The sequence below is a fragment of the Nyctereutes procyonoides genome, unplaced genomic scaffold (assembly GCF_905146905.1).
Source record: "Nyctereutes procyonoides isolate TBG_1078 unplaced genomic scaffold, NYPRO_anot_genome, whole genome shotgun sequence".
In the NCBI taxonomy this organism is placed as follows: Eukaryota; Metazoa; Chordata; class Mammalia; order Carnivora; family Canidae; genus Nyctereutes; species Nyctereutes procyonoides.
Window position 1 is genome coordinate 2,468,424 of NW_026575131.1, and position 27,729 is coordinate 2,496,152.

At 56.7% G+C, this 27,729-nt stretch overlaps 1 protein-coding gene across 4 annotated transcripts in view; it reads right to left on the bottom strand.

Annotated features, from left to right (window-relative positions):
* Window positions 1-4,444: 4,444 nt before the first annotated feature.
* GATA2 (GATA binding protein 2) overlaps window positions 4,445-27,729 on the bottom strand; it is a 71,705-nt gene continuing 48,420 nt past the window's right edge. For 2 of the 4 annotated variants that reach the window (XM_055344238.1, XM_055344241.1), the window contains exons 3-7: window positions 12,137-12,413; window positions 11,064-11,705; window positions 8,990-9,135; window positions 6,916-7,041; window positions 4,445-6,391 (exon numbers count right to left, since the gene is read on the bottom strand). In XM_055344238.1, the coding sequence (XP_055200213.1) occupies window positions 6,092-6,391; window positions 6,916-7,041; window positions 8,990-9,135; window positions 11,064-11,705; window positions 12,137-12,365 (1,443 nt within the window). In that variant the 5' untranslated portion in view covers window positions 12,366-12,413 and the 3' untranslated portion in view covers window positions 4,445-6,091. Of the gene's footprint in view, window positions 6,392-6,915; window positions 7,042-8,989; window positions 9,136-11,063; window positions 11,706-12,136; window positions 12,414-13,081; window positions 13,288-18,287; window positions 19,420-27,729 lie in introns of those variants that run through there. The other 2 variants (XM_055344237.1, XM_055344239.1) reach the window with 2 other exon arrangements.

Below are 27,729 nucleotides of genomic sequence, written 5' to 3' on the forward strand. Positions count from 1 at the left end.
CCTGATCTAAAATCATTTGCAGCTCATCTATACTTTTGCAAAACCTCATGCAACCAAAACAAGATTCGTCCGCACATGCTGCTGGTTCCAGATCTGAGTTAGGTGTTCACCCAGTGAGATGCCAGCCAGTTAGTTGTTCCAACTCCACTTGCTTAAATAACCCTGCACCCTTGCTTTGACTCAGGATACCCCCTTTATCATCTGTTATTATCGCGTAAATAATAGGGTCTATTTTGGGCTTACTCAAGTCTGAGCCATTGATCTTATTCTTACAGCAGAACCACAAGGTTTGAGAGATTGTGATCCTAGAATCTTCATATTGGAATGTGTTACATGCATGACTCCCTTTATTTTCCTGAATTTTCTGGCTTGTGCTGGTCTTGTTAGTTTTTACAAATAAAGTTTGGAATCATTTTATCCTTTTGCCTAAACCACTCCCACTCCCCACCACGCACACACACAGTGGACTTTTGATCTACTGTCTGGTGCTATAAATTCACATAGGAGGCAGCCCACTCGCCTTAGGAGCAGCCCCATGGGTGTTTGACTGCTTCCTTGCCTCTCAGGGGAATTTGTCCATCCTTTTCATCAGGTGGATGACAGACATTCCTCCCAAATCTTATTCCCCTGGGGCAGTGTCCATTCTGTGGCCCCAGGGACTGGGAAGGCTGTTTGCCTTCCCTATTTCTAGTGGTGGTCACCAGGAGGTGAGAGGGACTTTTGGAGAAGGATAGACATGGTCTCTACATATTATGAAGGGCAGGGGTTTTGGTTTCTTCCAACAGAAAATGGGAATAAGATGCTGGGCTTGGAAGCATCCCTGCAGGAAGAAGGGAGGAAGGGGCCCTCAGCTGAGCCAGCCCCACCTGGGTACAAACAGATGGAACAAAGACCAACCCACCCCAGGCACCCTGGCGCCAGGCCCCTGTGGAATCATAAAGGCACCTTCTCCTGCTAAGGCGGCCACTTGCAACACTTGGCCTGCCTGCCCTGCCCTGCCCCGCCTGGGAGCTTTGAGGCCACAAAATCGAAACTGTTTACCCGCACAATGACTCTGGGCAGCAGGAATCATTGTTAGGAGCTGATTATTTTATGGCGGAGGGAACAGAAGCTGCAAGGGCAGGAGTGCCTGGGGCTTGAGCTTAGGGCCTCCAAAGCCACATGCGTCCCTGCTCCTGGTGGTCACCCACTCAACACCATTCCTACCACTGCCACCACAGCCTTCCCCAGCTCTGGCTGCTGCCTTTGTCAGAAACAGCCCCTTCCCTCCAAGAGTTTCCTGGCAGCCAGAGAGAGCTGATTCATCAGGGCAAGATGTGTGTGTTTCATCCCCACCCCAGAAAGCCACCAACCAACAGCATCAACAAACACATGTGGGATAAGTGAATGAATCTATCCAACAGACATCTGGGAAGCACCTACCTCGGGCTCGTTAGAGGAGATGGAGACACAAAAGTGACAAACAGACACAGTCCCTGGCCTCCTGGACCTGATGTTGCAGGCAGAGGGGATCCACTCATCTATTTGTTTCTTGCTAGCTGCTTCAGACACCTTCAACAGTGTCTGCCACTGGAAGCTCCAAAAATATTGGTTGACAGTAAGAAGGAACTAAGACCAGGGCAGTAATGAGAAACAGGGGGCAAGGGGCCTCTTTCCATGGTTCTTCTGGGCTCTGCATTCTAGCCTTCGGGTCCAGAACCACATTGCCGCTCTGGGATCTAGATTCTCGGCCCTGGGCTCCACATCCTTGGTACTGAGCCTCAAGCTCTGGACTATGGATTTGAGAGTCCATGCTCAGGGCTCTGGGTTCTGGGCTCCATGTTCTGAGATCTGAATTCTGAGGTCCAGATTCTGGGCCCCAGTTGGATAGGAGTTCTGGATTCTGAGCTCCAAGCTCTAAGTTCTGGATTTGGGAGACAGGCTCTGTGCTCTGTGTTTTGGGTCTGGTTCCTGAGTACTGGGGTACCGGTTGTGGACTCAAGGCTCTGGACTCCAGGTTCTGTCTCTGAGCTCTGGATCTGGGCCAGGGAATAGGATGATTTGCCAGAGGCCAGGTAGAGTCATTAATGTGTTTACTGCATAGAAGATAAGCTCCTCAAGGACAGGAATTCTTGTTTGTTACATGCACTGGTGTAGCCCCCATACCTAGAAGAGTGCCTGGTGTGTAGGAGGTGTTCAACAGGCATACATACATGCACACTTGAGTACGTGATCATATAGACACACAATCCTGCAGTCAAGAGCCAGGGCATGGGAGGGCAGGACCTTTCCTGTCCTCACTGTAACTGTAGCTGATGGAAGGGAGGCCAAAATGCCATGAGCTGGGGAAGGGCTGAGAGGGGCAGTCAAGTGCCCAGCCAGCTATGCACTGGGGTGGTTCTGCCTTTCTAGCTTTCTAGTCTATAGGAAAAGGAGGTGGGTTATGGTGGTGGCACCACAGGAGCAGAGGGCTCCTATGTCAGAGTCCCAGGGATGCTTCTGCTGCTCTACCCTGATGGGCTGGGGTATCTGGGACTTCACAGCAGGCATCATGGGCCTCCACAGGACCATTGCTTCTCTGGGCCTAACAAGCACCCTGCCAGCACCAGCAGCCTGGGATGGGAAAGATGAAAGGAGAGGCCTTCTGAAACATGTGAACATCAGGGCTGCCAAGGAGCAAGGACGTTGAACTTCAGAAATCCTAATTGTCGTGGACTCAGGGTACCAGAAATGGTGATTAGGGCTAAAAGAAGTCATCCATCAGGGACATATGAATAGAATGACTTGTAATTAGAGACAGTGGCATCGTGGGAGATGACATCATTCAAACACATGATCAGAGAGGTAGTGGCTGTACACTGAGGAACAGGAGGTCTTGGTGATCAGCATTGATTTGATATTCATCATTGATCATGAACATGGGGGACTGAAGAAGTGAGCAACAGGAGTGTTAGTGAAGGATACTGGTGCCCGTATCCTTAATGACTGAGCATAGAGGAGACAAGTTATCATATTCAATGGCTGGAGACACCCAGAGATCTTACAGATGAGTGATCTAATAGGGACCAAAGGCAGCAATGGTTAGAGACTTTAGTGACAGAGACACAGGTGGCTAAGGGATACTGTTGACCAGGGGGCTGGTAGTCAGTGCCTCCTGCAATCAGGATATAAAGGACACTGGTCATCAGGGACTTGGAAGATGAGACTCTACAGTCCGTCCCTATGCTGGACACTAGAAGCCAGGTGATTAGCACTGAGGAGCCAGGGATGTCAGTCACCAGGGCCACTGGTGATTGCACTGACAGAAAATTTGGTGGAAAGAGGAGCCCATGATCAGAGACATTGGTCATTAGGCATATTGTTGGTTAGAGATGTTGGAGACTAGAGACAAGTGACCAAAGTCACTGTTAAGGAGACATTGGTGATGAAAATAATGTGATTAGAGATATTGGAGAGACATATGAGTGATCAGATCTATCAATGATTAGAAAACCATTGATTAGTGACATTGGTGATCATGCTTCTTGAACTAGGATATCAATGACTGGGTGCGTTGAAGACTAGAGCATCAAGAATCAAGAACATGAGTGATAAGAGGTGCCAGGGGTCACAAATCTGGTGAATAGAAATACTGAGGAAACACAATGGTCGTCAGAGATGTTGGCACCAGACACACGGAATATTAAACATGAATAGAGGTGCTGATCAGCAATATTGGTGGTAGGTGATACTCATGACCAGGTGTATTACTAGTAGGCCAGGACAGTCACTGAAGCACTGGTGATCACACTTCATGGCTGTCGGTGACCAGACATGTCACTGATCGGAGGCATCGATAAAATATTGGTGATTGAGTGTTGGTGATCAGTTGTTAGTAATCAGATGTCTATGGTCACAGGCTCTGGTGATCAGACCTGTCACTAATGAAGAGTATCAGTCATGGTAGCCATATCCAATGACCAGCTTCGTTGACAGAAGATGACAGCAATCAGTGACATCAGTGATCAAAAACATTGGTGATCACATCTGTCAATGAACAGGAATATTGATGACCAGGTAGCTCAGAAACAGGCACTGATCAGCATCTGGTAGGAAATGGATGGAGTGGGGGCAGGGGCGGCTCTTGTTCCACAAGAGCATTTGGGTTCCACAAATGCCCCAGGAAAAGGATCAGTGTATAGACCAAAGGCTGGAGAAACCAGGGCCTCCTCGTGCTTCCCCAGTAGCCACCTATCCACCAGGAGCCCCAATGGGGGTGACAATGAGGAGATTCAGATGGGAGCAATGCAGGGGGGATCAGGATCTCCCACCCCAGCCAGACGGCCCCATCCCCTATTCCAGGAGCCCTTCTCTCTAAATCACTGGACCCAGGAGGACCCATTAGTCTGACTGCCAATCTCCACACCCAGGACTCAGCAGCCCAGGAGCCCACAAGACCGGCCAGAGGCATTCACAAAAAGTATTTTATTATTCTTAACAGTATTCACTTTAAAGGAATAGGAGGATAGCATACAATTTTTTACAGACAATATATAAATGTTGTACATAATTAGCAATAACTTAGTTCACTAATCCAAAATAAAACAAGCCAAATAAAACATAAAAACAGAAAATACTGCTGATTCTTTATCTTATGCGGATACTAGTACAAAATAAGTTACTTCTGGCTGCGGTGCCCCCCACCCCCGCAGCGATCGCCGGCCCATATTGCACTTGGTCGACTACATCGGCTCGGCTCGGCAGGATCCTCCTCCGGGCCAGGCCCTTGCCGGCTGCCGCACCCACCTCCTCCGCATACAGAATCTAAGCTCGGACACAGTTATGTACAGCTGTACCTTGGGAAGGATCCAGACAGCCACAGCGAAGCAGAGCAGAACCCAGGCGTCTCCAGGGACCCCAGCAGGGTCGTGGCCTCTCCCTGGACCCACCCCCAACCCCTGCCTCGCCACCTGCCAGACCAGCCCCTGGAAGCCAAGAGCAGCCTCCCCAGGGCCGGGCTCCCCATCCTAGGGCTGTGGGATCCAAGTACTTTTCCAAAAATAATTGCGAAGCTACAGCCTTGGTTTGTAGGTTTTATTCCTTTCCATAGCGAGGGCTTCCGTGGCAACGTACAATTGACTGGACCCAAAATGAGTTTAAAAATAAAACAACTAACTCCTCAGCGAGTTAAGCTTATGCAGTCTTTTTATATAGATATATATTTTTTTCTTTTGTCTCAGAGTGGGAGGGGAAGGGGTTGAGGGGTTAGCAGAAAAGGGATGTATGTACAGGGGTCCACCTGGCAAAGGAGTCAGGCTGTGGCTCAGGCTTGTTAAGGGTACACGGGTCACACCAGCTTCGGCCTCAGAGCCAGGGGAGAGATCTGGGAGACATTTCCCCTCTCAAGAAAATGTTGTTTCCTTCCTGTGACCCAGCCCTGGCCTGGGAATCTGCGCAGGACCGCCCATGATTGTCTCTGCCCTACTGGGCCTGGCCGCCAGGGCACGCACCGCGCCGCCTCCCCAGGCTGGTGGCCTGCCTGCACTGGCTCAGCCCAACCTGGGCTTCAGCTGCTTCAGGAGAGGAAGCCAGGGGAGAAGATGCAGGCCACCCCCACCCCAGCCCCTCGCACACCTACCCCCAGGGCCCTAGCAAGCAGATGGGCCAGGCGGCCCTTGGAGCAAAAGAAAACTCAGAGAACTCAGGGGGCAGCTCAGACCTCTGTCTCCCAGTCCTTGTTAGAAAAGAGAGCAAAATAAATTATTTTGGCCTACTCCCTTCTCCTTCTAAAAACAGCTTTCTTCGTCTGTCCCCTACCCCCCACCCCTTCTCTTCATAAAGTTGTCCGTTCTGTTCTCTGAACAATCCATGATGGAAACCCCACCTGGGCAGTGAGCCGGGCCAAGGCTGCCTCCTAGCCTGGGTGAGGATCTTCACAGTGACCGCTGAGGGCCAAGGGGAGCGCCCACAGGAGAGGCAGCGTGGGGCTCCGGCTGGGCTGGCAGGAGTGGCATCAGTCTTCGGGGAAGGGCAGACCGCTAAGGGTGTAGCCCACCCTGCCTAGGAGTGCCCAGCCTTGCATTGCTGGCCACCCTTCTTGGCATCTCTCCATCCGATTGCCGGGGGCCTGGCCCTAGCCCATGGCGGTCACCATGCTGGATGGGTGGGGGTGGCCAAAGGAGAGGCTGGAGGAGGGGTGGATGGGCGTTGGGGTGGGCAAGATGTGTCCCGAGTGGCTGAAGGGTGGGAGGTGGCCCACGGGTGCCATGTGTCCAGCCAGGGCAGCAGCGCTGAAGGGGGAGGCCTTTTCCTGCATACACTTGGACAGCTCCTCAAAGCACTCTGCACCTTTCTTGTTCTTCTTGGACTTGGTGGACATCTTCCGATTCCTAGTCTGGATCCCTTCCTTCTTCATGGTCAGTGGCCTGTTGACCTGGGGGCAACCACAAAACCTTCAGGAGATCCAGTTCCCTTCCCAGAACAAGACCCCCACCCCCAGCTTCCACATGGGGGCAAAGGCAGGTCTGGGCAGGGATCCCACCTGCAAATGCCCTCGGCCCATCATGGTCTTCCCTGCCAGGCCAGCGTGCTACGCTTTCCAGAAAAGGGCTTTTCACTGTGTGGGGCCTGCAGGGCACTGAGCCCACTAAGTGCCAGTACCGCCCCCACATCAACACAACCAAACTATATGCCTGTCTTTTGTGTTTAAAGAGGCACCACTTCCCTGGACCTGCAGCACACCCTCCCCGCCCCCTGCCGCTTTGGGGGACACACCTCTAGCCAGCTTGCCCCCTCTTATGGGAAGCCCTTCTGGCACTGGGAGCTTGCCCAGCCCAGCGGCAGCCGCCTCCCAAGCCAAGCCACGCTGGAGATTGTGGCTGGGGCCCCTCGCCTGGCAGCACAAAGAGGAGCGGTCCCCTGGGAGGGGCGGGGCGGGCAGGGGCGGGGCAGACTCACATTGTGAAGCTTGTAGTAGAGGCCACAGGCGTTGCAGACAGGGTCCCCGTTGGCGTTTCGGCGCCATAAGGTGGTGGTTGTCGTCTGACAATTTGCACAACAGGTGCCGGCTCTCCTGGCGGCGGACTGGGAGGGGAGAGGCGGCGTCAGCAGGCTGGGCTCCCACGCCCCACCTCGACCTCCCTTCCCGACCCTTGCTCCATCCCATCCCTGCCAACTTAGCCCAGGAGTGAGAAATCTCACAAGGGAATCCAGGCATCTCTGAAGCCGTGGAATTTTAGAATTGGAGACCAAAACCAGTGCAGAACTTAAAATAAAGAACACTTAGAAGCCTGATCTCAGTATCAGCCGGGTTGCAAAGCTAAAAAGACAAATCAGCTACTTCCCCCAACCATCAAACAAATTTCACAGACAGGTAAACTGAGGCCCTGAGGAGGTTGGCTCCATTCCCCTGGAGCCCCTGGGTCAGGCGCTGCATTCCCACGTGCCTCCTTTCAAACTCCACAACCCTGGGCGTGATGGCACCACAGAGGCCAGGGCAGGGAAACCTTGTACCTGCCCAGGGTGGGGACGTCAACTGTTTAGGGAGTCTAGAGCTGCTCCATCCCGTATGTAGCCACTAGCCACATGGGAGCTATTTGAATTCAACTGAACTACAATTTAGTAAAATGAGAAATTCAATTCCTTCTATGGCATTAGCTACATTTCAAGGAATCAACAGTCACAACCACAGTGGACAGTGCAGAGTCAGAACATTCCCATCACCACAATGCTGGTCCATCAGGCACGCTGTACCCCAAGCCACAGAGTGCTAGCGGCCCCATAGCCCCTCAGGGAATGCAGGCCAGAGGGGGACTGGAAATGAGTGTCTGGTTTCTGGAGAAGGGACCTGAAGTCTCCTGACAAAGGAAAGTAAGAGAGTCTTGACCGGAGAAAGCAGATGCCCTCTTGCGGGCCCACAAGCACCAGCCCCACGGTGACAGAACTCATCTGTCACCCCCCCCCCCGCCCCGTCCCCCTCCCAGGCCACCACCACCACCACCACCACCACCACCACCACCCCACCAGCTCCCAAAGAGCAGCAGGCAGCAGGACGGCTGGGGGAAGGAGACCATCAGAGCCTGGGCCGGCCTGAGCCGGAGCTCCTAGCACCAGGCACAGAGCACAGGAGCGCCGCTGGAGGGACCTGCCTGACTGCTGCCTGGTGGGGGCAGGGGGGCAGGGAGGTGAGGGTGAGTAAGCAGCCTGGAGCTGGAATTCTGACTCAAGGGCCAACGTGGTATCCTCTACCCCTACCCCCACCTGGGCCCTCACCCCGCCCCGCTCACTCGGGTGGAGGGGGAGGGGGCCCCCAAAGTGGCAAGCGATTTAAGCCTCGTAAATCACTTCGCCTTGAAAAAAATATATTTATTATTCTTAGCATTTTACGCATTATTTGCAGAGTGGAGGGTATTAGAAATTTCAAAACAGCCCAGCGAGAGGCAGGATTGAGCCGAGGAGAGGCTCTAAAACTCGCGGAGTCCGGAAACAGATACGCGAAGTTTCCTTATCTTCAGGCTGCAGATGTCCGGATAGGAAACTCCGGCAGGAGATCCGAAAGGGCATTTTTTTTAAATCACTCAAATGAAAATACACAGTATAGGTGACTCCATGGAAAAATAATAAAGGGCAGGTTTTTTTGGTGGTTGGTGTGAGTGTGTGTTTTATTTAAATAAGCGCGAGGAGATTGTGTGCTGGGCTACAAGGAAACTTACTTCATGGCCCTATTTTTAAAAAGAGTTAGCCAGAGGCCAGGGCACAGGAGCTGGGCCCTTGGACACTCAAGGTGGGGGATCCCTGAGCTCGGTGGGGTGAGGTTACCTGGTGGGCTGCAGACCCGGAGACCGGCCCGGGCCGAAAAAATCTGGCCTAAAAGAAAGGTGACCCCAAGTGATTTTAATGATAAAAGGATCTGAGGCAAAGCGGCTGCATTGGAAGGGTAGGGTGATGTTACTTTTATTTTTTAAATAAGTCGCGGCTCAGCCCAGGTTGGGCCCCCCACCCACCCACCCAGCCACCTGCTGCCCGTGCCTACCAGTCTCCGCTTGGGCTTGATGAGTGGCCGGTTCTGGCCGTTCATCTTGTGGTAGAGCCCGCAGGCATTGCACAGGTAGTGCCCAGTGCCGTCTCGCCGCCAGAGAGGGGTGGCCGTGGCCCCACAGTTGACACACTCCCGGCCTTCTGCAGGGGGGACAGGGAGATACAGCAGGCCAGCTTAATGGACTGGGTCAGGGGAGAGAGTCGGGGGCGGGGCGGAGGCGCCCAGCAGGCAGCGGGCTGCCCCGGGGTGACTTTGAGCTCCGACTCTGGGCAGGAAGGTTCCCCTTCCTTGGAACTCGGAGGAGGTTCCCCTGCAGGAGAGGAGTTCGGAAAGTAGCCTTAAGGCTGAAGCTCCCTGTTTAAAACCCTCTCTGGCCACTGACCCAGTTCTTCATTAAAGGATAACACTCTGAAAAAAATTAAAATAAAATAATAAAATAAATAAAATAAAATAAAATAAAATAAAATAAAATAAAATAAAATAAAATAAAATAAAATAAAAAACTCTCTCTGGAAGGGAGGGAAACGGGGCAGAAGGAGGAGTGGGGCCAGGGCCCCAGGGATTCTCCGCGCTACAAAGAAAGGGTATTTACAGCAAACCTCGCCGGCGGCAGGGCGGTGGCGGGAGTCGCCCGCTCCACCGGGCTGGGCCTGGGAGGGTCCTGGCTCACTTTCTACGTCTTCCTCTCCTCTTCTCTCTCTCCCTTTGCCCCAGCTGCGTCTGCCACCTCAGGATCCTCTGCCCGCAGCTCCCACCCGGCTTCTGTTCTCCAAGCAGGGGGGATTTCCTTCTTTCTCCCCAGCTTCCCCCTTTTCCGCTGAGGCCCTAGAATTCAGGTCCCCGACTCGGATCGAGGGTGGCATTCTTTAAAATAAAATCAACCATAAGCCCTTTCGTTTTTAAGCCCAGTAGACTAAGTAAGTGACCTTGGTCTTCTGTCGACGGATGACGGGCTGTTTGGTTTTGGTTTTTGTTTTTTGTTGTTGTTACTCAAAGACCATCTGGAATTCAAATAGAATGTGTAAAACAAACTTGGGAGAAGGGGCTAATTAAAGGCAAGGTAGCCAGCCTGAGCAGAACAGGCCCCCCTCCCCAGGCGGGGCTGGGGTGGTTGCCCGAGGTGGCGGCAGCAATCAGGCAGGGTAGCCAGATGCCCTGCATCACGTAGCCCGGGAAAATGTTTCCCCATTTACTTTCAACTAAATTGTCGATGTATAGGCGCAAGGAAAGGTCCCTGGACTCAGGAGTAAAAGTTCAAAAAAATCTTCCTCTTCCTTGGTTAAAGGGATCGGGAGGTAAGCATTGACAGTAAAAAGCCCGGCACTAACCCTGGTTTCAGCTCTCTGGCCAGATTCTTAGACAAACCAGCTTGGCCCCAGCCCTCTCCTCCGGCAAACGGGCAGAGGCACTTACAGCTTTATCCCCTCACTCCTGCCTTCAGGCAGGGAGAATGAAGGACACGCCAGGGGGCAGGGAGCACGAAAAAGCCCTGGGAATGTTGCTTTGGGGGAAATCTCCCAAGGAGATTGGGAAACATCGAAATCCCAAGATTGGACTGATTGAGTCGGAGAACCAGATTCCTTGAGGGTCTGGAGCACCTACGAGTGCACCCACAGCATGCACGCACACTCACAAACACACGTACACACAGCCTCACTGCTGTCACTCGAGTCTCGAATTCTCTCACACACTAAGTCAAGAGGCTGCTCACATTTTCACTTAAGATTAAGGGGAAGGGAAGGGGGAATTCCCGTTCTGTGTTCAGTCTGGCAGTGGCCAACCTTAGAAGGGAGGGTGAGGAGGGGGGAAGGGAAACGAACTTTGGGGACCCTTGGGAACAGTTAAGAAAAGAACAAAAGTTTTAGGGCTCCTCCTCCCCCATGCTGGAGTCTCAAACATCTGTTGGAAGAAGTTGTTGGAGGGGATCATCGCCCATCCCCAGATCTGGAAGGGTGACATTGCCCCATCTCCCCTATCACAGCCCTCCCCCCCCACCTCCCCCACCCCACATCCCGCCAAAAGCACAAACCAACCCCACTTCCACTAAGTCACTGGCACCTGCTGTTACCTGAGCAGGAGCGTGCCTTGCTGCGCTGCTTAGGGGTGAAGCTGGAGGCAGGGCCACCCAGGAAGCCTCCGGGGTGGAAGAGTCCGCTGCTGTAGTCGTGGGCAGCGGCCGGCACATAGGATGGGTAGGTGGGGATGGGGTGGTGTGTAGCGGGCTGGGTGCCCATGGCAGCCAGGCCTGGGCGCAGGGGACTGCCGCTTTCCATCTTCATGCTATCGGTCAGTGACACCTGGTACTTGACGCCATCCTTGTCCTCCCCCCGGGCTGCGCTACCCCCTGCGGAAGAGGAGGCTGGAGAGGCAGCCCCCGTGGTGCTGGGGTCCGGAGACACTTCCTTGGGTGGAGTGGGTGGGAATCCGAAGAGGTGGGAGCCAGAGTGGGCTGCAGTGGGAGTGAGGGAGGCCACAGAGCTCCCGCTGCCTCCCCCACTCCCGCCCCCTGCCCCTGGGTACACGGAGAGGGGGCCGCCCGGGCCTCCAGCAGCTGAGGGGTGGAGTGGTGTCTTGGAAAAGGGGCTCACGGTCCAGGGATTGTGGTGGTGTGCTGCTGCGGCTGAGAGGGCAGCTTTACCCCCGTCAAGCCAGGGCAACCCTGGACTATGCAACAAGTGTGGGCGGCACATCTGGCCTCCAGTCAGGCGTGCTGCAGGAGGAAGGAGAGGGGTCAGGATGGGCAGAGGCTGAGCCCGGCCAGGACTCAGGTACACAACACCACAACTCACAAAACAACCAGCAGTAACCTTCTTCCCAAAGAAAACCAGAAACATAACACCCCAACCGGCAGTAATCGAGAATGTCAGTCCGGAGCTGAAGGACAAGAGGCGCAGAAGGAACCCACTGGACCCCCAAGGCCTGGAGGGAACCCCCACAGGCCAGCAGCAAATGGGCAGAAACCCCCTGGTGCCCAAACCCTCCCCAAGAGGCTGCTGCCCCCACCTTTCCCGCCCCAATTTTTCAGCTGCTCCAATTCCTGCGGATCTCACATCCGGGAAGCAGGCAGTCGGGCCTCCTCCCCTCCCGCGCCGGGCGCCCGCGGCGCGGGGCTTCCCAGTCACCCACCGGCCCTGGGCTCACCGTGCGCGGGGCTGTAGGAGACGCGCGCCCGCGCGTGGGCTGGGTTGGCGTAATAGGGGTTGCCCTGCGAGTCCAGGTGGTTGAAGAAGACGTCCACCTCGTCGGGAGGCAGCAGCTGCGCGGGCTCCATGTAGTTGTGCGCCAGGCCCGGATGGTGCGAGTCGGGGTGCTGCGCATTCAGCACGGCGGGGTGCGCCATCCAGCGCGGCTGCTCCGGCGCCACCTCCATGGCCGGCAGCGGGGGCTCGGGATCCGGGCCGAGGCGGTGGCGGCGTCCCTGCGCGGCGGAAGGGGGCGTGAGGGGCGCCGCCACGGCCTGACATCCCCTGAGGTCCCGCCACGCGGAGTCCCGCAGCCGCTGCGCCCCGGCCGAGCGCAGCCGAGGGACGGTCCCGGGTGGGAGGAAAGCTCAAGGCTCAAAACGAAAGGAAGGCGGAGGAGAGGGTTCAGCCGCGCACACTCGCATGGTGACCCCCGGCCCCAGAGCCGCACACTCGCGCGCGCCGCGTGACACTCGGGGACTAGCCCCGACAGCAGCTACCCCAACAAGCACATACGGAGTCTCGCTTTAGGTCAGACGCTCACACTGACTCCCTTCCCTCCCGGTACATGAACACAAAAACACAGGCTAAAAGTCAGAGGCAGACGCCTGGGCACCCACTGGGGCACACGATCCCAGCGACACTCGCATACCTACGCTTGGCGCCGGATACACACACCGACTTGGCGCCCCCCGCCCCCCACACGCACACGCACACGCACACGCTGCCCCAGCGGCTGGGAGCCAGCCCCTGAGCGCACTCCCAGGCGGCACACCAGGGCCTCCCCCGAGGCACATCAAAGCCGTGACTCGCAGCCGGCCCCGGCGGCCTCGAGCCCCGGAAGAGACCTCCCGGAGCTTGGCGCGCCCCAGGCCCCCGGCCAGCTCGCGCACCCCAAACTTACACACGCAGCGCCGCAGGGAGGGGACTGCGGCCTCGGGGGCGGGGATCAGCACCGGTCGGAGCCCCAGGAGCGGCGGGCTCAGGAACTGCGCTCGGGCCGCTGGGCTCACGGGGTTCGAGCGGGGGACAGCGCGCGCCTCGGCCTCGGGCCCGCCCGGCTCCGGCCCCTCGGCATCCTCCGGCCGCCCTGGCGCCAGCTCGCGACTCCTGCACAGACATGAAGCGGGGGCCGTGCACGCCTAAGAAGCCCGCGCCAGCCAATCAGCGCCGCGCGCCGCCCAGCCTCCGCCCCCCATTGGCTGCGCCCGCAACTCGGGCCGCCGGACTCCCGGACTGACCCGCGGGCCTGCCCCCCTCCGCCCGCAGGCCCCCTCCCAGCGCCCTCCCGGCGGCCCCTGCTGCCAACGCGCCCCCCCGCCCCCGCCAGGACCCTCACCCCGCTGGCCGACTGCCGCGCCCCCTCACGCGAACGCTCCCGGATCCCCCTAACCTCAGGGCCCTCCTCCCAGTAACTAACCTCCAACGGGGGACCCCTCCCCGGGAGCACGGGGGGTGCACCCTCTGGGTGTCTGAGTGTCCTCTCCCCGGGACCCCAGCTATTCCACTCTCGGATCCCACCTCCTTTGGCACTGAAGTAGCTGCTTGGAGTCCCAACTACCTACCCGACCCTTCCCTCCCCCGCCTCGGGCGCTGGCTGGGCAGGGGATTGTTGGGGGCACAGCTGAGGGACAGCAGGAGCAAGGAGGGGGAGGAACTATGCCACACGAGTGGGCTTCTGGGTCCCGGACAACAGGCCGCTTAGGACTGTGCTTGACCGGGTGGAGGTGGCCTGGCCGGCGGCCCCAGAGAGGGAGAGGGGGAGGGGGCGTCCCCTTCCCGGGCGTGGCCTTCGCAGACCAGCGGGCCGAACTGCCTGGGGCGAGGCCGCGGAGACCCGGACTGGCGCCGGCGCCGGCTCGAAGGAGACGCCTCCGGGCAAGAGGAGGCATTTCTCCCCCACCCCGGGGGTCCCTAGGGCGGCCCCCGGGGAGAGGGGGGCGGTAGACTGAGAACTCCTTCCCCTAAGTCACCTGGAACCGCTCTCCACACACCTCCAGTGCAGAGACCCAGCTCTGCGGGGGGAGCGGGCCCGAGCACAAATCGCCTTGCCCTCTCCCGTCGTACAGACCGAGGACACCGAGGCTCCAAGGGAGCCTATGGCCGACGAGGGAGGCGGAGGTGGGGGCGGGAGGGGGGTCGGAGACAAAGAACTTTGGGGGGATTGAGACAGGTGCGGGGGTTAGGGGGAGTAATCGTCGTGCTGCAGCCCCTCTCCTTAGCTGAGTCTACGGCTCTCGGAGTAGGAGCCCAGAGGGATCCCAGGTGGGTCCGGGACCCGGGAGAGGGCGGGGGTCCGGGCCACCCCCGGCAGGGTGGGGGAGGGGCGGCGGGATTGACAGTCGGTAATTGGGTAACTGGAGGCGGCTTCTCCGGCCGGGCGGCCCCGCCACCGCGACGCCGGGCCCCTGACGTCACCCGATTCGCCAGGAAATGAACTTTTTAATAATCCGAGGAGGGAGGAAAGCCCTCGGTCCCCTCGGCTCTGGGGGCTCCCGGCCAGGCCCAGCTCCGCGGGCGCGCCCCAGTCACCCTCTCCCAGGCCAGTTCCGGGCAGCGCCTGGGGGTGCGGGCGCGGGCCAGGGGCCTCCTGCCTCTGCCTCCGGCTGTCCGATCATCTGTCCGAGGCCCTGGCTCAGGTAAAGACGCGGGGCCGAAGGCGCGGAGCCCCTCTGGCTGGGAACCAGCGCGTCCCGGCGCTTAGGGACCCTCCTGCCCCGTGCCCGCCGCGCCTCCCGCTCGGCTCCACTCCGGGCGCGCGGGCCAGCCCGGGCTTCTCGGAACTCCGCTCCGCATGGACGGAGGCCGGCGCCAGCCGGGGCCAGCGCGCCGGGCCGGGGAGTGGGAGCGCGAGGGAGGCCGCGGCCGGGCCTCCGCGGCCGGGGCGGGCAGGTGACTGGCCTCGGTGCCTTCCGTCTCTGCTTCCCCGCAACGCGCGCTCTGGCCGCGGACTCGCTGCCTCTGTTCGTCTGTCTCTCCTCCTTGCATTTAGCTTACGATTCTTCATCAAGGCGTAAAATGCGATCGCCGGAGCCCCGAGCCTGTCTTGCGTACCTGGAGCCTAGCGCGAGCTTATCAAAGACACCGCGGCTCCGGGGACAATCCCCGGCGTCGGGCAAGGCTGCGGGACCCAGCGCAGGACGCAGCCGGCGGCTTGCCGGCCCCGGGGCATGAACGCCAGAGCCAAGCGGGAGCTTTCCGTGGGGCTGCGATCCGCGCCTCGGAGCGCAGGGACGTGGCTGCGCCAGGCCCGCGGGAAAACAGGTAATTCGCTTTATTTCCCCCAAAGGCATGGTTCAAATGACCCCCATTCTGGGTGGGTCTGCAGGTTTTCATCATTTGGAATTTGGCTAAAAGCTCCTCTGGGACACCCCGAAGTCCCTCTAGAGCAGCGTCTGGGCCACCACTGGCATAGAGGTGACCAGCCAGGCCAGGCTCCTGCCTGAACAGCAGCCCCGAGCTGCCCGCTGGCCCGGCGCAGAACCGACCTGGGCTGGGGATTTAATTACCCCGCTCGGCGGCTCAGAAAATCGCCGGGCAGAGGAGCTTAGCAGGGCAGTTAAGCAGTGCTTGAGCAGGGGCCTCGGGAGATCCGCACCAGTCTCCCTTCCCGCAGTCCTGGCCTAGAGAGAGAGAGAGAGAGAAAAAAAAAAAAAAAAACGGGCGGGGGAGCTCCTCTAAGTCTCTGGAGAGCCGGGGTTGCCTTCCTCCAAAAGGCAGGCAGGCAGCTGGCTGGGCAGGAGGCCTCCGCTATAATTGAAACTCCTGCGTTGGACGCGGGACTGCTGCGTTCTCTCGCAGAAACCAACCCGCCTGGGAGCAAAAAGAGGGGCTCCAGGGAGGAGAGGGCCCAGCTGGCCAGTAAAACACCCCCCACTCCAATCATGAGTGTCCGTGTGTGCCAGACAGACGCTTAGCTAGGCATCTTGCCCAGTGGGAAGCGGAGACCATCCTATCACTTGTACCCAAACAAACGGCGGGGTAGGATCAGGGCTTCCCCCCAAATCGGCTAGGATTGCAGGGGGCATCCTTGCACCCGAGAAGAGCAGATTTATTGTTTAGAGCCTCAGGATTCAGAGTCTTCAGAACACCTTCAGAGGGATGCGTTCCCTTTTTCATGTTTTTGTTCATTTCCAAGGGTTGTTGCTTATGCGGGTGCTGCCTTTTGCTTGCACCGAGAAGCTGTCACTTTCCTTACATAAGAAGGAGACTTCAGGAAGGACCGGGAAAGGGCAGCACAGAAACTGAATTTTCTAACTGCCTTTTTCAAGTGGCCTGAGGTCCCCAGAGAAAGCATGGGTCCCGGCGGCTCAGGATGCTTTCTCCCGGGAGCTGGCAGCACAGGGATCCGAGGCCTGGGTCTACAGGGCCTGGCCGCCCGGGTCAGGGCTCTCAGCTGCCCAGTCTTCCCCGTCCTACCCGGCCCTTCCCTCCCCGCCCTTTGTTTAAACTTCAGTGGTCCCAGGTAGCCCCTCTGGGTCTGTAAGTTTGTCCTGTCTTGTAACCTAATTCTTCCCACCTTTCCCTAGGGCATTTAATTGGCTGGCAGTGGAGGGGGGATTCAAAGAAACCAGTTTGCTTAGGGGCTGACTTCCTTGGGGATATTTGTCAACTCAGCGACCTCCCAGCCCCACACTGGCAATGGGCCTTGAGGGGGGACTGAGGAGGAAGTGGGGGCTGCCTTAGCCAGAGGGGTTCAGCAGTCCCCATAGGGCAAGGCCTCAGATGTGCTCAGGCCTGCGGCCTGCAGCCGGTGCTCCTGAGGGGTTCTGCAGCGGGGGACCAGGGTCCCCACGGCCCCTTCTGCTCATTGGGGCTCACTTCCAGCCCCCCACCTGTGAAGTCTCCCTCCCCTCTGGCCTCCATGATGGCTGTCCCACCCCGTTACGTCTCCTGGGCCTTTAGGAATCTTAAAACCCGGGCCATGGTCGAGAAGTTGCCCCACCCTGGGTCAGGAGCCTGGGGGATCGTGCTCCTCCTTATCAGGTTCTAACCACCCACCTCCGAGCCTGACGGCCGCCCCGGGAGCCTGGCTGGAACCTGCAGACTCCGGCAGCGTTTCTCCGGGCTTCCCGAAGGCCGAGGTTGGCTCGGGGTGCCGGCGGCCCCGCAGCCTGACAACTGGTAAATCCGTTTCGTTAGACGCAATTTGTTTGCAATTTGTCAGCTCGGCCGGGAAACGCTCTCCAGACGCCTGGGCAGCCGCACTGGCCCTACCTGCTTCTCCAATCCTGCCTACTCATAAACGAATCCCATCACTAGGTGCCTGTGTAGACGCGGAGCTCACCGCCAGATGTTCCCGATCCCCGGGAGACGTAGCTTTTTCCAAAACAACGAATTTCCTTCCGTGTTTTCCCGGAAAGGAGCGGTCGCCACTCCCGGGGGCCCTGAACGCCGGATCTTTCCCCCCGCGGTCGGGGCAACCTGGAGTTCAAGCCTGGCCGCGGCTGAAGGATTCTAAACGCCCGGCGTCCAGACAGACCCAGACCGCCGTCTACGCCTCCCGGCGGCAGATCCCGGAGCCCGCGGCGGCCCCATTCTTATTGAAATCCCACTAAACAGATTCCGACTGGGGCTTGGGGCAGGAGGGGGAGACTTGCAGACCCGGCGCTCCCCACCCCCCACCAGGATAAAGGGCCGGGGGGCGCAGCGCGCGGGGGCGCACGCAGGAGCGAGCGGGTTAAGCCGCGCAAAGCCGGCGCACGGGACCAGTCGGCAGGTGCAGCCGCCGCTCGGCTGCCGGGCTTGGGCGCCTCCGCCGCCGTGGCCCGGAGGTGGGGGCGGCCGAGACAAAGACCCCAGCTCGGGGGCCGGGAGGTGGGGCGCTTTGCGAGGCACTGGGGATAACCCGGGCTCGCGGCCTGTGTACGGCTGCATCCGAGAAATGGGAAAGCGAGAGGCCGGAGGCGGGCCTGCTGCCCTCAACGCCGCAAATACTCCCTCGGGATTAGGCCCCTGTAACCTGGGGTTCGAGTCGCCGGCGGGACCGGGGTGAATCCCGAAGGCCACATGGCAGGGGCCACTGGGCGAGGCGGACGGCGTTTACGGGGCGGGTGGGCCAAACCTGGGGGCTGGAAGGGCCCTGGCCGGGCGGCGTTGGGGGCACTTACCGAGCGAGGTGCGGCGGGCGGCGCCCCCGGGTGGACGGGGCCGCAGCGGAGCGGGGCGCACAGCCTTGTGTGTGGCTAGGTGGGCCCACAGGACCCGGCGGGCTGGCGGCGTCACCAGCGGGGCCCGGGCGGCGCGCCGAGTGGCCGCATGGTGCGCGGCGGGAGCTTTTGTTCGCCCGGTGGCCGACGGGGGCGGCTGGGGTGGGGGCGAAGGCGGCCAGGAGGTAGAGGCTGGAGCGGCGAGCCGGCGGCGCTGGCCTTGTTACCTCCCTCTCGCTCCCGCTACCTCTCCCTCCCCTCTCCCGGCCGCCGCGGCTGCTGCTTTTTATTTCGACAGCACTTTGAGGGGGCGGGAGCGCCGCAGGGGGGCAGGAGGGTGCCCTGAGCTCTGCGCCCCGTTTCCCTGGTCCAGCCGACGGGCGGCAGGCCGAGGGCCTGGAGGCACTCAAGGCGCAACATCCTGCTCGCCCATACTCCAGACTACTCCCGCCCTCGCAGGGGCGCACAAATGAGCACCCCTGCTCTCAGGGGTGTATGTTTGGAAAGTCCGGGACATCTCTTTCTGGAGACTTTCCCCGGGGACCCTCACGAACCGTGGCCACAAGCGCGCACACGTACACAGCTGCCTGCTCCTCCTTCTCCGACCCGCTTCCAATAGCGCTCATGCACGCACACATGTGTGCACAAGCGTTAGCGCACACAGCTGTGGCTGCGTGGACATCCTCAGCCAGGAGATGTGGGTCACACTGGCATGCACACGTGCTCACACCCAAACGTAGCTTGAGAATCTGGTACGAGTGGCGAGTGGCTCTCGCGCCAGGGCGTGCGTGTGCGCGGGCACGCGCGCGCGCGCGCGCGCGCGCGCGCACACACACACACACACACACACACACACACCTCCCTTACTTCCAGGCTGATTCGGCTAAATGTAGACACATGGCCTCTCTCTTCCTCAAGTATACTTCGACTCGAATTCCTCAACTCCAGAGCAGACCAGAGCATTTCAGGAGTGGAGCAAGAGGCAGGTCCCTGGCTCATCCCCAAAGAACCCTCTCACAGTAGGGAGCTAGGGAGTAGAGGGCTTGTCTTTGGAAGGTTAGGCAGAGGAGTTGGGGTGTGAGAGTCTTCAGTCAAGATTGCTTTTGGGTTTGTGATCTAGGGGAATCTGGTCCTTGAACTTCCAAGGTCTGTACCTCAAAATTCACCTCCACAGCACAGTGGGAGGGGTGGGGGGGTAGTGGTGCTGGTCCCATTCCAGCTGCCCAGGGAGTGAGTAAGTGGCCTGGGGATCTTGGGCCCAAAGAGAAAGTGCTTTGCTTTGGAAGGATTGGAAGTCCCTGGTCCTGGGAAAACTAGTGTGTGTCCCAGAGAGGAGTATCCAGCCCCCCATCTCTGTGGGCATCTTCTATCTGTGGGTCTTTCTCTGAGGCTGATAGTGACTGCATTGCATATGTATTTGCTGTGTGCATGCAGGAGAATATCTATCCTGAGTGCCCCTGTGTGTCTGTGTGCGTTTGTGAGCACATGGGAAGTCTGCAAAACTGAGTGTATTAGTATGCCCATTTCTTCTTGTGGGTCCTTGAGAGTTTGTATATTGAGAATCTGTGTTTTGTGGGTCCCTGAGAGAGACCCTTGTGTATTATATGTGGCAGTTTCAGCGCATGACCCTATTAGTGCCTGTGGGAGAGGGTCTCTGTGATACTGGATGTGTGTCCCCTGTGGCTGTGTATCTGTGAGATCATTGTGTCCATGAATCATATGATGGGAAGTGGGTATTTCCAAGTATTTATTTATAAATTGGTGTGTGTCCCTATGTGGGTCAGTAGCAGTGTGTGTCTTGGTATCCTGTGTCTATGAATTGGTGTGTGTGTGTGTGTGTGTGTGTGTGTGTGTCTTTACCAGCACTGGGTATTGGGTGTGTATCATTGTATCTTCGAACTGATTATGGGAGGATGGACAGTGTAGAGTGCAACCAAGTATGTCTGCGTAACTGTGTATAGCTCCATGTATGAACCGATATGTGTTGGGTGTTTGTGTCTGTTTACCTAGGGTGTGGGCATCTGCGTGTATGAATCTGTCTTTGAACTATGTCTGTTTCTCTACCCAGTTGTCTGGGGAGGAGTGTGTCCCTGGGTGACACACAGTATGTGTGTCTTCCCAGATCACCCACCATCCCTAACTGGCAGGGCAGGCGGCCAGTGGAGCTCCGGGGTGCCATTCGAAGGCACTGTCTGTCTGTGGGAGGGGGAGATGAACTGATAAGGCTTATCTGCGGACACCAGCGCCGTGCTGAATAACTGCTCTAATGAGGTGGCCGCGCTGGGACCACCCGCTCCCAAGGCTCCCAGCCTGACTGGGGAGGGGCATGGGGGAGCCAGGGCTGGGGCACAAGAGCAGATCCCCATAAACCCAGCAGGGCCTGAGTGTCTAGTGGGCCTTTTCTAGTTCTCTTATTTTTTCAGAGGGGGGTTCCAGGTCTTACACCTCCACTCCACCTGTCGTCTCTCTGCAGGACTGGGCTGGGCTGGGCTGGTCTGGCGGGAGCCAGCTGGAGCCTCCCAGCCTCTGGTCTGCAGTCAGGAACACAGCCTTAAGAGGGAATGGGGTATGAGACCCATTGATGCGAGGCCCTCTAGGGTAGGGGTAGATTGAGAGACACGGAGGCCCAGAAATGGAAAGACCCAGACAGAAAGAGAACGGGGACGAGACAGGGAGACCGGAGAACAGATTTTAAAAAGTAACTGCCATAGAGGGGCAGAGACACCAGTAGGAGGGGTGGGTTGAGGACGTGCAGGAACAGACAAAAACAAACAACTTAAAAGTGGCAGAGTCAGAGACAAGGGAAGAAAAGCGGGGGAAAGTGTTAACCAGAGAGAGATGTGGACAGAGAGACAAGGGAGAGATACAGAGAGGAGAGGGAGAGGACAACAAAGCAAAAATAGACGAGAAGACAGAAGGGAGCAGGGACAGGCTCTGAGAGCAGTGAGAGAAGAGGGAAGGCAGTAGGGGGGCAAGTGTGGACGCGGAAAGAGAGGCTGCACGGGATGGACAGATGGACGGAGGGGCCGGGGCAGTGCGGCGCACCCGCGCGCGCGAAGGAGCGCTGGAGGCCGCTGGCGGGGCTGCGGGGCGGAGGGCGTGAGCGCGGGGCACCGAGGCGCGGGCGGCGGCGGCGGCGGGCAGGGGGGTCCGCGTGGGGCTGCGCCGCTGTCCGGGGTAATTTTTCATCTCGGCCGGCTAATCTTTGTTCCCGGCGAAGATAATGAATAGCCAATCGTTATCTGCCCGGCTCCCGGAGGCTGCCCGAGAATGGGGTTGTACAGGGCTGGGAATTGTTTCCAAAGTGCCGCGGAATAAATGGTGTTCCTTATCTCTGCCTTCCAGATTATCGCAGCCCTTTCAGAGCGCGCACAACAAATGCGCCCGCCATCGAATGCATCATTTACCACCGCAGATCCGCGCGCCGATGGGCAGGCAGATAGCCGTCCGCGGGGGGCGCGCCGGGCGCCCTGTGCCGCGCCGCCAGCCTGCTTGCCCGCCTGCCGGGGGCACCCGCGTGTGAGCCCTCGGCTGTGCCCGGCATATTTGGATGGACATTCTCGCGTGTGCCAGTGTGGACGGGCCCTGAACAAGAAAGGGCTTTGGTGTGCAAGCAGGTGTGTCAAAGAAGCGTGCTAAAGAAAGTGCAGGTGTGCAAGCCCACGCCCAAACACGGGGCGGGCGTGTGTGCTGTGAGTGCCCAGAGAGGGCCCAGCTGAGGCTGTTTGAGGGCGCACAGAGGAAGGGATATTGCCCGTGCGTAGGCGCGCACGTTACTCAGGGTGGGTAGACACGAGAAGGAGTGGGTGTGCAAATCCGTGTGTACAAATGTGGGTGCCTCATTGTATCTGCCCGGGCTGCTCAGGAGTGCACTCAGGAGGCGGCGTCCTCTGCCGCCGCGGAGCGCGTCTACCTTTAGATTCAGCCATGGGTGTGTTACTCCCCTGGGTGTGGTGTGTCTGCAGGTGCCCCACCCCCTCGGTGTCCGTAAGCGTGTATCCACGCATACCCGCGAGCGCCAGGAGTGAATGAGTGTGCAGTTGTCCGCGTTCACCCCGGCGTGCGCCTTGGGGTGCCCGGGTGTGCGTCAGGGTGGTCGTGGTGGTGTTGAGTTTCTGCGTGGGCGGGGGGGGGGAGCAGTCGTCGGGGCTTGTCCCTGCGCCTGGCCTGCCGGTGCAGGCTCAGGACACGCGAGCTGGAACCCCCTCCAGCTGGGGAAGCGACAGCCAGGGGGAGAGAAAGGTGTGTGCGGGCGTGGGAGGCGCCACAGTAGGAGGAAGTGACAGAAAGCGGGGTGTGCGGGCGTGTAAGGAAGAGGGGTCCTCCAGGAATTTGGGGACACCCGGGGGCCCGCACCCGCCTCCGCAGGTCCAGGGCGCCCGAGGAGAGAGACCCGAGCCCCGCCGCCTGAGGTCTCCGCGCCGTGAGTGACACGCGCCGCCGACAAAGGCTGTATTTTTCCAGGCTCGCGCCCCGCCCGCGCGCGCGCGATGGTCCCCATGGCGACGCAGATAGCGCCGCAGCCATTTTCCCTATCTCCCCGGAGTCTATTATACGGCGGGATTAGCTCATCTCTAGGCAGGTCAAACCCAAAGTCACACAACCTGCCGCGCGGGCCCCGCCCCTCCCCCGCCGGGGTCCCGTCCGGCCCCGCGACCCCCGAGCGGCGGCCCTTGCGCAGGCGCCGAGCGCCACCTGGCGGCCGCCGGTGCCCGAGCGGGGTCCCCGCAGCCGGCCGCGGGAGCCCAGGTCTCCAGAAGAGCTTGGGCAGGGGTCCTTTCTCCAGGAGGCGGACCCTCCAGAAGCAGGGGCTTTGTTGTGTCACTGCCCTGTCCGCAGGGCTGGGCTGACATCCCGCGGATGCTCCAGAAGTGTCTTGTGAAAGGATAGATGGATGGCAGGAAATTATGGACCTAGCAAACTGCCAGAGGTCACCCAGCTTAGTTGGCAAGAAGTCATTTCTTAGAATGTGTCCACTGAATTTAGTATAAAAGCCAAACTCCTCTGGAACCCGTAACAGCCTTTGCTGGTCATTCAGACCCGTTTTCTCTCTTTCTTGCTCCAGCTACAGGGGCGTTCCCTCTGTTCTTTGAACAAGCCAAAACGTTCCCACCCCAGGGCCTTTGTGTCTGCTGTTCCCTCTACCCAGAGTGTGTACTGCCTCTGCTCAAATGTCACCCCTCAGAGAAAAACTGAGCCTTCAGATTTTTCTTGGTCTGTACCATATATTTCTTTTCTAGTGAGTACTTAGCACGATGTAAAATAGTCTCCTCTCTGTATATACAACTTGCCAGCTCTCCTGTCCTGCAGAAAGGGAGTCTGTTTTGTTCCCCAGCAATAGCCCAGGGGCTGGAATCTCCAGCGACAACTGGTCTGGCATCAGGCGCAAGTTTGGGAACAAGTGAATGAAGACAAGAGGAGGCCAGAGCAAGTGGGCCAGACTCGGCCCTGCTATCATTATCATCTCTCCTTATTGTTGGACCGTTCCCCTCTACCCTCCCCCTGTGTTCTGCTCACCCTAGCACCAGGATGCCTGGCTCCACCAACCTGCCCCATCAGCAAGTCCAGAGAGGCTTGGGAATTAAGGGAGAGAGGATCACGGAGCAAGGTGCGCCTTCCTTGCTTGTTGGGGCAGGGAACACATCTCACCCTGTGTTCTCAGGGAGCCATGGCCTCTCCAGGAAAGCCCGGGCCACCGGGTGAGACTTCACTCATAATACAAGATAATTATGCCCGAGTTGTCATGAGGTGGTGATGATTAATTGCTTATGCATGGAGCATGGACAGTGAAGTAAGTAGAACCAGAGAAGGCCACAGCCCCACTGGGCTTCCAGGTGGGAGTCCAGCCAGCTTGTCTGCAGGCTGGAAGGGGCAAATCAGACACGAGGCTAAGTCTCGCCCTGCTCAGGTGCACTTGAGACAAACCCTGCAAGAGGTTTTGCCCAAAGATTCAGAGAATTAGCTCCCTGTTCCCTCAGAAGTGCCCTCCCTGGAGAGGATTGTGGGTTAAGGCAGGGCTTTGGGCCAGGACTGCCCCCCCCCCCAGCATACATATTCACCCCTCTTCTTGCTGGGTGGCCTCAGGCAAGATGTTTTCCTTTGCTGAGCCTCAGGTCTGCTTCTGCAAACCTCCCTCCAGGGTTATGTGAATTAGTCATAAGCGTGTATTTAAAAAGAGTTTTGTAATCCAGGCTTTGAAAACTGGCAATCCAGGGGCGGCCCGGGTGGCTCAGCAGTTTAGCGCCACCTTCAGCCCAGGGCCTGATCCTGGAGACCCGGGAATGAGTCCCACGTCGGGCTCCCTGCATGGAGCCTGCTTTTCCCTCTGCCTGTGTCTCTGCCTCTCCTCTCTCTGTCTCTCATGAATAAATAAATGAAATCTTTAAAAAAAAAAAAAAGAAAGAAAAGAAAACTGGCAATCCAAGTCTCAGGGACCCATGCAGTGACTCATTGTCACCAACATATCTTTTTTTTTTTTTAAGATTGTATTTATTTATTCATGAGAGATACAGAGAGAGAGGCAGAGACACAGGCGGAAGAAAAAGCAGGCTCCATGCAGGGAGCCCGATGCAGAGCTCAATCCCAGGATCCCAGGATCAGGTCCTGAGCCAAAGGCAGAGACACTCAACCACTGAGCCACCCAGGCGTCCTTGTCACCAACATTTCAAAGTGGGAGATACCACATAAAGAACTTCATTTCCAGCTTCTCTTGAAAATTTGGAAGATTGGATACCCTGGGCCTACATTCCTGCATGGTATTGTAATGTTGGAGTCCTGTATCACCAGCCCCCTGGGCACCAGGGTCTCCCCCTACCCACTTGGGGCCTATGGGTCAGGAATGTGTCCCTCGTAGAAATACTGTGTGCCATGGTTATGTTGGTTTTAGCCTTCCTTCTCTGTATCCTTTGATGGAATTTCCAATATCTTTCTCCATCCAGGTACTGTAAACCACTTAATAATAAATTAATTAATCAATTAATTAATTAATCCAATCAACACTTTAATGTGTTTGGCCATAGTGTTTTGGACTCCAGGTATAGAGTATCGACTAAAACATCCATGGTACCTATCCACAGGGAACAGTCAGACATAACTACACAGAGTAATACATCATCACAAATTGTGATGGGAACTCTGAGGAGCAAAGAACATATATTTACAAATATTGAATGCAAGTATATTCGCAGCGACCTCCTCTGGGTCAGGTCCTATGCCGAGAGGTGGAGGCATGGAATGAAACCAGATATAGTCACTGTGTGCAGACAACTCACTGGGTGGTGGAGATACAGGCACATTAAGAGATCCTGTTCATTCCAACCTATAAGAATTGAAAACACAGGGTGCTTGGGGTAGAGGCACTTATCCTAGTCTGAGAGCATAAGATATAAAGAGTCCCTACAAATTAATAAGACAAAAATATGAGGAAAAATAGGCAAAGGGTATGAACAGAAAGTTTACAGAAAAGGAACTAGAAATGGGGCAGCCCGGGTGGCTCAGGGGTTTAGTGCCTGCCTTCGGTCCAGGGCGTGATCCTGGAGACCCGGGATCGAGTCCCACGTTGGGCTCCCTGCATGGGGCCTGCTTCTCCCTCTGCCTGTGTCTCTGCCTCTCTCTCTCTCTGTCTCTCATGAATAAATAAATAAAATCTTAAAAAAGGAACTAGAAATGGCTCTTAGGTTGATGGAAACATGCTCAGTTTCACTCAGAGAAATGAAAATTTAAAACACATTGAAAGATTTGGGAAGAGAAATATTCTAAAATTAGATTGTGGTGATGGTTGCAACTTCATAAATTTGCTAAAATTTACGAAATGTACATTTAAAATGAATAAACTCTGGTGTAAATTATACCACATAATGCTGTTTGAAAATAAATCCTAAAACACTTTGAGATACCATCTCATATCTATCAGTATTAGCCATATCAAAACATTTGATTACATATTATGTTCCTACAGGAGTGGGGAGACAGGCTGGTGGGAGCGTCAACTGATGCCCTTTTGGAGTAGGACAGGCAATGTAACACTATCATATTTACAAACACATGTATGCTTTGAACCAATGATTCCATTTATGGGGTATAGATATGCCCTTACACTTGTGAAATTTGTAAGGACATTCACTGTAGCTTTGTACTTTGTGGCAAATAATTAGAAACAAAAGATGTTTGTGTAGAAGAGATGGTAAAAGTATTGTCATCCAACCAAAAAATAGAATAGTTGTGCTGCTATTGTGGGAGAAAAAGAAGAAAAAGAGAGAGGAAGGAAGGAAAAAAGGAAGGAAGGAAGGAAGGAAGGAAGGAAGGAAGGAAGGAAGGAAGGAAGGGAGGGAGGGAGGAAGGGAGGAAGGGAGGAAGAGAGTAAGGATATTGAGTGATCCCCAAATAGATTTAGCAGAAAACTAAAAGTGCACAAAAGTAAGTGTGGTGTGCTACCATTTGATTAAAAACGAAGATAGGAGGGATCCCTGGGTGGCGCAGCGGTTTGGCGCCTGCCTTTGGCCCAGGGCGCGATCCTGGAGACCCAGGATCGAATCCCACATCGGGCTCCCGGTGCATGGAGCCTGCTTTTCCCTCTGCCTGTGTCTCTGCCTATGTCTCTGCCTCTCTGCCTCTCTCTCTCTCTCTCTCTCTCTCTGTGTGTGTGTGTGTGTGTGTGTGACTATCATAAATAAATAAAAAATTAAAAAAAATAAAAACGAAGATAGGAGAGAAGATGTTTGTGTACATATTTATAGACTTTCTCTGGATGGAAAACAGAAGAAATCATTAACAATTGCTGGCACACACAAAAGGACAGAGGTGTGGGTGGCTGGGGTTAGGGATCAGAGAGGACTTTCTACTGTGTAAGCTTCGGTTACTGTTGAAACTCCACAGATGGATAGAGATACAGAGATTGAGATAGAGATAGATATACAGTCACACATACTCACATGTATATCCCATACAAAAAAGTAAAGATTAAAAAAAACCCTAAAGATTAAAAACCAAAATGGAAAAAAATTTCGTTAAAAAAAATAAAGATGAAGAAGAACAGAACCTTGCAAGAAGAGTTGGAACAGAAGTTTCCCATCGCTGACTAGAATGTAGAGAAAAAAAAATTCTCCTGCCCTCTTGACGAAAGTGTAAACTGGTATTAAGTATTTTGCAGGGTAATTTGGTTGCACCTAGAGAGTTGAAGATAGAAATGCCACGCAACCCAGCAAGTCCTCTTCTAGCCATATGAGAGATCTCACACGTGAACAAAAGAGACGTGGGCAAGGATAGTCATGGGGCATTATTGAAAGCGAGAGAGAGAAAGAAAAAAAATTTTTTTAAAGAAACTTTGGGGCACTTGGATGGCTCAGTCTGTGAAGTGCCTGCCTTCAGCTCAGGTCAGGTCCCAGGGTCCTGGGATGGAGCCCCG